At 41.3% G+C, this 12,040-nt stretch overlaps 1 protein-coding gene across 1 annotated transcript in view; it reads left to right on the forward strand.

Annotated features, from left to right (window-relative positions):
• The first annotated feature begins 215 nt into the window (after positions 1–215).
• LOC120303718 overlaps positions 216–12,040 on the forward strand; it is a 197,545-nt gene continuing 185,720 nt past the window's right edge. Inside the window, exon 1 of the mRNA XM_039333422.1 lies at positions 216–1,024. Within this exon, the coding sequence (XP_039189356.1) occupies positions 291–1,024 (734 nt within the window). The 5' untranslated portion in view covers positions 216–290. The remainder of the gene's footprint in view (positions 1,025–12,040) is intronic.

A 12,040-nucleotide genomic window follows, 5' to 3' on the forward strand; every position in this document is an offset into this window, starting at 1 on the left:
CTACAGGGGCAATACAAATATATGCACCAACATGAATGCAATTTTAATGCTTCTACTTATAGTCAGTACATATGGGCATTGGAAGATCTCCAGTACAATTGCAAGACTGCTTTGTTTACAAACGTAAGTCTGTGGTACAAATAAAATACGAACACCAGGAGAGTATAAATATAAAAATATTTCAATTTCAATTTCAACGCAAGACTACGCGGGCCCTCATTAATGACCAACATAGGCGAGTCGGAGCGTTGAAACAATGGGTCCAAGATTGCCAAAGGCAATGTGAGGCCATGTTATCGAGACATCACCTCCAAGAATTGATTCACCATACTGAGACGGTGGAGAAGAAAACGAGACAAGAAACAGCAACACGTCTCAGTCACAAGATGAACGCATTACGTAAGTTAAAATATAGTAACAGCTATATGGGTGGACTGGTCTGTAACCTCTCTTCTAAAATACTTACCCATTCACAACTCACCTTGCTGCAGCGTGATATAGGCCATAACCTGATGGACGCTAGTGCTTTAGATTTCATAGCGGCCCTAGAGCCAGCTATGTATAACATAGGGGGGGATGAAGATACTAAGAGTTCGATAAGGCAACAGGTCACTGGGCTGCTTACAAGCCATAGATACCATCACGTGCTATCTAGGGATGAAACCCAAGCCCTTCGGCAACTTAAAAGAGATGATAGCATTGTTATACTCCCAGCAGATAAAGGGAGGATGACCGTTGTCATGGACAAGACGCTGTATACTACCAAGGCGCTCAAACTCCTCAATGATAGAACAGCCTATAGGATAGTTGAGAAGGATCCCTCAGTTACCCTTAGGAATAAAATCAACAAACTGCTTAATAATCTTAAACGCAGTAAGAAAATCAGAGATGATACCCTAAAGAAGATACGCCCCCGTGACACGGCGCTCGCTAGATTTTACGGGCTCCCAAAAATCCACAAGGAAGGCACCCCACTTCGCCCTATCGTGTCATTTATAGGTGCCCCTACATCGGGATTAGCGAAGTGGCTTAGCACTCGTCTGGGCCACCTTGTGGAAGGCAGCCCCACAACGGTCAATTCTGCAGAAGAATTCCTCAATAGAATTAAGACCCTTAGGGTGGAGGATGATGAGAGGATGGTATCGTTTGACGTTACCTCCCTCTTCACATCCATCCCCCAGGACTTAGCTATTTCAGCCCTGGGAGAGCGCTTGAGGAATACAGAAGGGAGCCACCACCAGGACTCCCTTCAGACAGATGACCTCCTGCGATTAGTGGAAATATGTCTTACCACCTATTTCACCTTCCAGGGTACCATCTTTGAACAAGTTAAAGGGACACCCATGGGCTCCCCCATTTCTAGCACTATAGCGGAAATAGTACTCCAACAGCTAGAACACAGGGCTATGGCATTATACCAACCCAAATTTTGGGTTCGGTACGTGGATGACACATTTGCGATTGTTAAAAAAACAACATGTAGCTACCTTTATGAGAGTACTAAACTCGATCTGCTCCGACATCCAGTTTACAGTGGAGGAAGAAAAACAAGGTCACTTAGCCTTCCTGGACGTGTCAATATACCGCCAGTTGGATGGGTCGTTACTTACAGGGGTGTTTCGTAAACCCACCCACACGGACAGAATACTCCACTATAGGAGCAACCACCCCGTATCTCATAAAGCTAGCTGCATTAAAGCATTGTTTAAGCGCGTGGACTCCCACTGCAGCACTGAGGAGTTTAAGAAGAAAGAAAGGCAATACCTTTTCCGGATTTGTCAACGTAATGGGTATCCTTTGAGGTTTATCAGACAGTACGGTCTTACACCCCAGTCCTGGAACAACCAAAAGAGAGAGGAACCATTATTACAAAGAATGCGTGTTTCCTTACCATATATTAATAACGTCTCGGAAGCAACAGCCAGACTGCTGGCCCCCCATGGAATAGAAGTGGCCCACAGACCCAATCAGACATTACGGTCCAAAGTCGTTCGCCCCAAGGACCCACTCCCTGCCATGGATAGATCAGCAGTAATTTATAAAATCAATTGCAAGAACTGCGATGGCAATTATGTGAGTGAAACAGCTAAGCGTTTAAGATCTCGCTTGCATGAACATCAGTTAGCTATAAGAAGGGGCGAGCAGCATTCTCAATTGTGGATGCATATGACACAACATGGCCATCAGTTTGACTTTGTGAATGTTCACGTTATGTCTGAGGATGCCACTAAGGGAGGCCGGCTATTGAAAGAGGCATGGTATTCCAACAAAGATGCGGTTAATCGTCACATTGACTTACATCCAGCGCAACAAGCATTGAGGAAATGGGATTTTAAACACCATGCCAATCATTATAAGTGGTCCGAACAATGCTTGTACAGCTGTAAACGTGACGAGATACCTGGCCCCCATCCTGAACAGATAGATGGAGCTTTGGCCAACCCTCTACACTCCAGGGGCACCCCTGTTTCGCCCGATTAACACCAATACCACTCTAATGAACGTCTGAGAAGGCTACCACTGTCAAACACACGTAATCATCCACCGATGGAAGATCTCCCCCTTCCCCAATATCACCACGACAGACCCCCACCCCCAGAACTTAACAACAACTGTGGAGAGTGTGGAAGATCCAGCATGAGGAGTCTGCAGCCTGACGCTGTGGGTAGGGGGGAGAAGAAGAACGAAAGCACAGCTCGATTGCCTAGGCATACGGTGAAAGGGAGAGACACGGAGTTCTGCCTGGACTCCCTGCAGACAAGGAATACCCCCACCAACAATACAGCCCCCCCTTGGGACGAACATTTTGAAGTCCCTCCAAAGACAAGCACAGGAGAGGAGAGTGAGAACGCGGGGAATCAGAATGCAGAGATCTGGAGACCTGGTGTCCGCCTGAATACCGTCCCTATCAGCAATGGGGATGAGCATGTGATAGGGAGGAGGGGGGATTATGAATTGAGAGACGGAGTAAGCACCCGATCATGCAGCAAACAAATGGAATGGTGGAGAACTGTCGACACGAAGATTGCCAGGATGGAGGAGGAGGGCATAGACCCCCAAATATGCAACACCCGTATGAAAGTTACTCATGACAGTGGAGGAGTGAGAAGAAAGGGTGTGGAGCAGGGATTGAGAAAGGCGTGTGGGGGGGGAGCGTCTGTGAGCCCAGGGAAGCTTGTAACACTGATAGAGGAGAAACAGATGCCCCCAGGGTGGAAAATGAAAACAAAAAGGGGAGGAGGGTCAGTACTATGGAAGGAAATAAGGATAAAGGGGTGGTGGAGGAGATGAATGCCAGTAATGAGATAGTGGAAGGAATGATCCGGAAGAACCATAGAAGGAAGCGTAAGGAGAGTAATAAAGAAACATCTGGAACACTAATTAACCGGCCGGGACCAGTGACACGGTCCATGAGCCAGCTGCAGATGCTGGCAAAACCCATTTAAGTCATCATTGTTTACTGGCTCCTTAGCCCTGATGATGTTTGGAGTTTCCAAACGAAAGCTTGGCAGCTTTTAGTAAAGTATATTTTTATATTTATACTCTCCTGGTGTTCGTATTTTATTTGTACCACAGACATGCCCAGGAGTCGTATTTTTATGCAAATTTTCCAAACGTAAGTCTTTATTTATTGACTCTTCTTCTTGTGCCATATCTGTTATTGGATGTTGGCGATCATATTTGCGATCCTGTTTTTATCAGCAGCTGCATGAAAAAGTGCTGCTGAGTTTTGTCCAAACCAGTTCCTTAGATTTTGAAGCCATGATGTTCTTCTTCTGCCTGGACCTTGTTTGCCTTCAATCTTTTCCTGGAGGATGAAATGGAGTATGCCGTATTTTTCTGGGTGTCGCATCACATGTGCAAAATATTCCAACTTTTGTTTTTTAATTGTTTTGATGATTTCCCTTGGCTTTCCCTCCTTATCACCTCCTCATTTCTGATCTTGTCAACCCAGCTTATATGTAACAGCCGCCTGTAAAATTTATATGATATGTAAATAATATGAGCAAGTTTTTATTTACATGCTTGGACTATGATTGGTTTATTTAAGAATGTGAGAAAGTCTTCACTAACATGCCTGGGTTTTACTAACAAGCCTGAATTATTTCTGCATATAACCTTCTTATATGTCAGTACCAATTTCTTATATGTCAGTACCAAATTTCGTCCTTGTATTAAAAGAAATTTGAACCGCATTGTGCTTCAGTCCTTTAGTAATTGATTTATTAATCGTTCTGGTGTATCTTTTCCCAGCTACTGTATTCTTTTTTCAAAGATTCCATTTCTTATATATTTATTTATGTATCAAACTTCTTAGCTGCCCATCTTTCTCCCTCTTTTCTTACAAAGAAATGATCCACCTTCCTTGCACAGCAACATGTTATCATTAAAACAAGACTACAGTGAAATGGATTAGTTATTATAGGTAGTCCTCAATTTACAACCACAGTTGGGACTAGAATTTTGGTCACTAAGTGATGTGATTATTAAGTGAGTCATCACATGACCAGACTCAATTTTATGACCATTTTTACTGTGACCGTGAAGCAAATCACATAGTCATTAAGCAAAACATGGGGTCGTTAAGCAAATCTGACTTTCCCAGTTGACTTTGCTTGTTGGAAGACAACTGGGAAGTCACAAATCAGGATCTCATGACCACAAGATATTGCAACTGCCATAAATGCGAGCTGGTTGCTAAGGTCTCAAACTGTGATCAAGAGACACAGGGGTAGCACGACTTGTAACTGTGAGGATGTGACATAAATGACTTTTTTTCCAAAGCTGTCATAACTTTGAATCATTATTAAACAAATGGTCACAAGTCAAGGATTACCTGTACTAGAGCACGGGTAGCAAACAGAAGAGACCTTATTCTATATAGCAAACATTTGGTGCTCATATCACCCAAGACCCTGGTGAAGCGGGCACAGCAGTGCCTGAATTTTCTGTGTCACATGAGAAAAGTACATCTTCCTTCCCCAGTCCTTACCACTTTCTACAGAGGGACGATTGAGAGCATCCTGTCATACAGCATCACAGCCTGGTTTAGAAGAATCACTGCTTCAGACAGGAAAGCGGTGCAGAGAGTGGTGAGGATGGCTGAAAAGATTATTGGCAGTTCCCTCCCTTCCATCCAGGACATGGTATATAAGCGTTGCTTGAGCAGGATCTACAAGATTGTCTGGGATACTACATATCCTCTTCATGACCTGTTTTCCTTGTTACCTTCCGGGAGGAGGCTCCGTGGTATCTGAAGCAGAACATCCAGATTCAGTCACATCCAGATTTGTTCCATACAGTATAAACATTGTGAACTCTAAAGCTTCCTCCTTTCGGTATGTATTCAAGATGGGCAGTGATTAATATTTACATATTGCTTATATGTAAGGGTGTAGGTCTATACATATGTTGTATATAGTATGTTTAAATGTGTGTTACATATGTGCCCACTTTGAGAGCAAGCAAGATCTATCTATCTATCTATCTGTCTGTCTGTCTGTCTGTCTACCTATCTACCTACCTACCTACCTACCTACCTACCTACCTACCTACCTACCTACCTACCTATCTATCTATCTATCTATCTATCTATCTATCTATCTATCTATCTATCTATCTATCTATCTATCTATCTATCTTAGGTGGGCAGTGGATCTGGCTTATGGCCAGGATCATCTTATTTAGACAGCAGTTCCAGGCTTCAGTTCACAAACCTTTTAAGCTAAAGTGCTGGCATTGTAAGCCAGTGCTTTAAACCAAATCCCCTTGCTCTTCTTGTTCCATAAATGACATTTAACCCCCAAATTGAAGAAATTTGTTCATTTAAGGGGATGTCCAGCCAGTGCAGAATTTTTTGAAATTAAAATCTGGAGCTGCACAGATGATATGAAATCTAGATGCTTCTCAACCATCAGCAATAGTATCTTCTTGAGCTTGGAAACTTTTTTTTTTCAGGATGAAAATTTACTAACTTGTATTCAGCAGCTGTGGTGTGTTTCCATAGTAGAACTTCCTTGGTTGACCATTCCAGACTTTTGAAATTCAAATCTGAAAGAGATCAGCTCAGTTACTTGTTTCTGTTTTGTAACTGGCAAACTTGTGTGCATTCATGCAAGCCTTCGCTGTATAATTTAGTGGGTGGGTATTGCCTTTTATATTTTTGCTTTGTACAATATTTTAAATCTGTTTCAAGTTATGCACTTAATGTGTTTTTATTTTACTTTTGTTAATCCCCCTGACAGCTGTACCCACAGCTTGGGTATGAATACAACAGAGCAAAGTAAATAAACAAAGCCAAACAGATTATTAACATATATTTCTCCCAATCAGCAATCCATAGGAATCAAAGCATAGAAATGAACCAATTTCTGCTGTTTTATGTAGCTGGAAACTAAATACAATGAGTAAATTCCCTGCAGGTTCATTCAACTTAGCTGAGTTACACTTTGTTGAGCAATACATACTTGAATTATACTTAGTTGTGTATAGCCCGTAAGAATATTGGTATTGTGCTTTCTGGAGCATTTTAGCTATCATTCTCCTTCTGCAGGATAAAATTGGTAATTTAGGAAGAAAAATAGTGGTCTTTGCCATGTGAAGAAACTTAGTCATGCGGTGATATCAGAAATGCACAGACTAATATATATATAATGGATTACACAATTTCACTGTGGAAAAGATCTTGTCAATATGTTGTGTCTCACATACAAAACTTCAAGCAGTGAACACTGTTTTGAATGTCTGGTTTACTTGTCTACAGTACAAACATTATCTAGTTAAAGGGGGGAGATATGAATCTGTAGGCAAGTCAAGTCCAATGGCGTCAGGAGATTTGTGAATTACTGTCACATCCTAGTTGAGGGAGCTTAATATACTGTATGCAGTGGTGGGATTCAGCTGGTTTGAACCACTTCGGCAGGACCGGTAGCTAATTTTTTGTTGCCCAGGCCCAGAATGGACTTCCGGACGCAGCATCCACATAGAGAACTGGTTGTTCACATATTTGAATCCCATCACTGACTGTATGTATGTGTGTATGTACATATGCTGTACATAAATACATGCACACACTCAGAGAAAAATCATTTTAGCCCTTATCTGTCCACTTGAAGATGAAGGCCTCTTCCTCATGTTCCCAACCAATACAGTCCTGAGCTTTCTTTTGCCAATTGTGCTCACAATACTTGCTGTGGTTCTTTTCATTACCCAAACTAGGTAACCTCATCAGTGCTAGTGACTAGCAGTGATGATGTGAAACATCTGCAAGAAACCAACCAAGCTCAGAGAGCACCAAAGACCCTTCCTTTATGGAACCAATTCATGGTCCGGAATGCCCATTTATAAGTCATTGTATGAACAACATAAATATGGGAACGACAATAGTACAGTCTGCTCTTTTTGTAAAAATACAGAACTACATAATGTGCAGTTTATCTTCAACTGTTCGTTCAGTGACTGTTCAAAATTATGATGGCATTGAATGAAGAGATTTACAACTCCTGCCTGAAGTTCCAACTGCTGCAGTACCCTCATTGGGGCATGTGATCCAAACCCAAGTGCTTGGCAGCATACTACCCTTACAACTACAGGGACAATGTAACTCCCCCCCTCCCACACACACCCTGGGCTGGGAGGTTTGTATGTCTTTGTGGGCCTAGCAGGCTGAAACTTCTGGGTATGATGGGGAAAGGAGAAGGGCCAGGCCTTTTTTGGGGACGGGGAGCGAATCACACCCTGACCTAAGGCAGGTTTCCATGTGCTGGTGGATGCTTGGCCTCCCAAGGCCTTTCCTGTCTCAAAGGCACCCAGTGGTGGGATTCAAATATGTGAACAACCAGTTCTCTGTGTGGATGCCACTTCCAGAAGTCTATTCTGGGCCTGGGCAACAAAAAATTAGCTACCGGTTCTGCCAAACTGGTGCAAACTGGCTGAATCCCACCACTGAAGGCACCCCTATGCAGTCACTTAACAACCTCCATAGTTATTCAACAACTGCGACAGGGAGAGCTGGGAGTGTGATCAATCAGTAATGTGGATGTCCTCCTTAACAACCACAATGACTTAGAAGCCAAAATTCTGGGCTCAATTGTCGTAAGTCTAACTACCTCTAATCATAAAATCAGGTAATGTAAAATGTCAGAGTTACAAGCCAGAATTTTGGAATCGGTGAAGAAAAATAAGTGGAATGTCCTTCTGAGGTAAGTTTGATCCTGATCACTTGATAGACCTGTTTCTATCCTTCTGTTAGAGCTTCTGGGTATGCTCACAAACAGGTGAACTGCACTAATCACATCCATTATAACTTCATAAGTATCTGTCTGCAGCAACTTTTTCCTTTTTTAAAAAAGAAACCCTTTCTTTTTTTCCGCAAATGTGCGAGATAAATACATAAAATAAAGTAAGCAGCTTTTTTCTCCCTCTGCTTCCTGGTTCTGCTGACAGAGACTTTTCCCATTCAGTTTTATAATTAGGTACCAGGCTCTTGTGGAAAGACATAATAGCAGTAGGATACACTGAACTATTTGTAAATATTTATGGAGGACAAGGGATGTTTCCTGTTGATTTTTTTTTATTTTACCCCAATGTACCTATTACATTTCTTCACTAAACTTTTCTCAACTAAACTTAAAAATAATTATCATCCCAAATGCAAATTGCTGGCTTAATGTTAAATCTCCTATAGGTGACAAGCTGGGTGTTAAAATGAGATTAGATAGCTTCATAGTTCAACATCAAATGAGACATCCAGCCATTGAATGACCCAGGTGACCACATTAAGCTACAACATATGTGATGCTATGGGAATATAGGAATTTGTTTGATTAAGTTTAGACATCTCATGTTGTAGAGTCACTCTGCTGTTTTAAACCACTAATGACATGTCAAGCCTAATCTTGTCATTTTCAGCATTTCCAAGCCTGTATACCTCCAAATGTGCAAACTTCTGAACATCCCGTATCCTAAGCAATGACCATTCTGATGAATTTATCCATCTGAATTTAAGACATTTATCATTAAAAAGGAGTAAAGAACATGTAGGCCTGTGGTGGCGAAACTATGGCACGCGTGCCACAGGTGGCATGCAGAGTCCTCTCTGCGGGCATGCATACCTTCACCCCAGTCCTAGGCCTTCAGCTGGGTTTTATAAAACCTTTTTGCTTTAAATCTCCGCCGCTGTGTACAAAAAAAGAGATTCACTCAATCAATCAATTTCAACTTCTCACGGGGAAAAAAAAGATCTTGCAAAGTTGGAATTGACTGATTGAACTTTTTAGTCCCACCCAGTCTGCCATTACCACCGCAGCGATGCCCACCCAATGGGCCACGCCCACCCAATGGGCCACGCCTACCTGACACCTGACGATACATAAGTGGGTTTTGGTTTGCAGTTTGGTCACTCAGCCTCTAAATGGTTCGCCATCACTGATGTAGGCCATAAATTATTTGTGGCAGAATCCTTAAAACTGCATTACTAAACTTAAGTGATAAACCACTAAATAATCTTAGTATAATTTTCTGAGAGGCGCTGTGGCCTAGAGGTGAAAACTCTCGCCTCCCACTCAGAAGGTTGAGAGTTCAATCCTACTGTAGATAGTGGCAGATATTTCTCTATCAGGGTGCAAAGAGAAAATACAGGTAGTCCTGAACTTATAATGACAATTGAGTCCAAAGTTTCTATTATTAAGTGAGACATTTGTTAAATGAGTTTTGCCCCATTTTATGACTTTTCTTGCCATAGTTGTTAAGTGAATCACTGCAGTTGATAAGTTAGTAATCCAGTTGTTAAGTGAAACTGGCTTCCCCATTGACTTTGCTTGTCAGAAAGTCACAAAAGTTGATCACATGACCATTTATGACAGCAATAGTCATAAATATGAACCAGTTGCCAAACATTTGAATTTTGATCACGTAATCATGGGATGCTGCAAAGGTCGTAACAATGAAAAATGGTCATAAGTCACATTTTTCAGTGTCATTGTAACATTAAACAGTCATTAAATGAACTATTGTAAGCCGAGGACTATTTGTATTGCTGCAGACTCCATATAGACATCAGGAAGGGCATCCAGCCAGTAAACACTCAGTTCCATTCAGTGGCTCTGACTCTACTTAGAACAAAAGGGATTAATACCAATAGCAATACCACTTAGACTTATATACTGCTTCACAGAGCTTTCCAGCCCTCTCTAAGCACTCTACAGAGTTAGCCTATTGCCCCCAACAATCTGGGTCCTCATTTTACTGATCTCAGACGGATGGAAGGCTGAGTCAACCTTGAGCCAGTGAGAATTGAACTGCTGAACTGCTGAACTACTGGCAGTAGGCAGGCAACAAAAGTAACCTGCAGTACTGCATTCTAACCACTGAGCTACCACAACTGGATTAAAAGGTTAAAAAAAGGAAAAAAATGTCAATGCAATTTTCTGCCTTTAAAAAAATGCTTAACTAATGTGTACGATAAATCACATCCCTATTTGAGCTTTTAAGTGTGTGTGTGTGTGTGTGTGTGTGTGTGTGTGTGAAATCTAAAAGACCTGGTTGTATTATCACTGATGATGCCTCTCATGATTACTGTGCTCCTTGTGATCCTTAGCTGCTGGGGGGGGGGGAGTTGCAGTCTCTTGCCATAAAAAAAAGTTGCCATAAGCCTTGTAAATGTCAGGTTGAGGTTGAGTTGAGGATCAGTTCATCAGCCTTTTCCAACCTGAATCCTTCCTGAAGCATCAAAGTTGTGTCATGTCATTCCCAGACATAATATCTGAGAATGAGGGGAATCAAAATCCAATTTTTCAGAGGGCATCTAAGTATACTGTATGTGCACTAGGCTGGCAAGTAGCAAGAAAAAAAGTATATATATTTTGCTTCAAGCTTGAAACAAAACAGGACCACTTTTCATAATTTATCAAAATGCCAAGAGTCAGACAGAAGAGAACTTGAAATATTTTTTTTTTACATTCTATTATATTTGAAACAAGCTCTTACGCCTATTATTTTTATTCCAGGACTATACAATTTTGGTGATTCAGTCCATGGTGATTGCTTTAGGCACTTAAAAAAAACAGGGGGGGGGGAAATGACACAAAAGCTTGCTTTTAATTTGTGTAGAAAAAAACCACTGCTTAGCCAGAAAAAGGAAAACAAAAGTAATGTGCTTGTATCTGCCTACCTTTGGTTTCACTGATAGCTACAGGATTTTAAAAGCAAAACACTTCGTGTTTTATTCTGTGCTCAGAACATTCTTGAGACATGAAGGGTTTTGGTTCTGGACTTGGAGCACTCAGTGTGGGTGGTGTGACTTAAAGCATTTCTTGTAAATGTCCTCCAATGTTTAGAATTTTTGCTGTGATGCCGTTTCTACTGCAGTATTTAAAGAAGTTGTTCCGTTTAGAAACTTCATTCCCCTTACTTTTTGGAGCAGGATTTAAATGGCATTATTTTGTAGCAAAATAGAGACACCTGGAGAAGTCAGTAGGTTTGAGGTTGCAGTTTGTACAACTGTAATATGAAATACAAATATATGTTTTTTTGGGGGGAGAGAATCATTAAAGAAAGAATGAAAGCCCCAAAGGGAATAAAAATAGATTCAGCATCCATAGAAATATGATGGATGGGTGGAAACTCAGCAAATTTAAAAGCAGAACAGATGGGACAGTGTGAGTAGAGTCTTGAATGCAGCATCCTGCATATGAATGTTTTCAGGCAAAAACCTCATCAGGTTTGCTATAATTAGAGCGGCACATAAATTGAAGTAAAATAATAAAACCCAGATTGCACATCACACTAAAAGCATGGTTAAATAGCATATACTATACCAATACTAAGCAAAACGAATTGGATGAATAAAATGAGGGAATATTTTCTTCTCCTAAGACACTTTGGCTGTCGACAAACTTCTATAGCTTCAAAGAAGGGGATGATTCAGCATTTTTCTTTCTTTTTGAAGATGGCCAAAGGTATAACTGCCATTGTTATTTTCAACCCCTCTGAAATCTCTGTGGCTGCCCAATATCTAGGGAAAATATAGTGGGAAAAAGTC

This window comes from Crotalus tigris, unplaced genomic scaffold (genome assembly GCF_016545835.1).
Source record: "Crotalus tigris isolate CLP2741 ecotype Arizona unplaced genomic scaffold, ASM1654583v1 scf7180000024480.717441, whole genome shotgun sequence".
Lineage (NCBI taxonomy): Eukaryota > Metazoa > Chordata > Lepidosauria > Squamata > Viperidae > Crotalus > Crotalus tigris.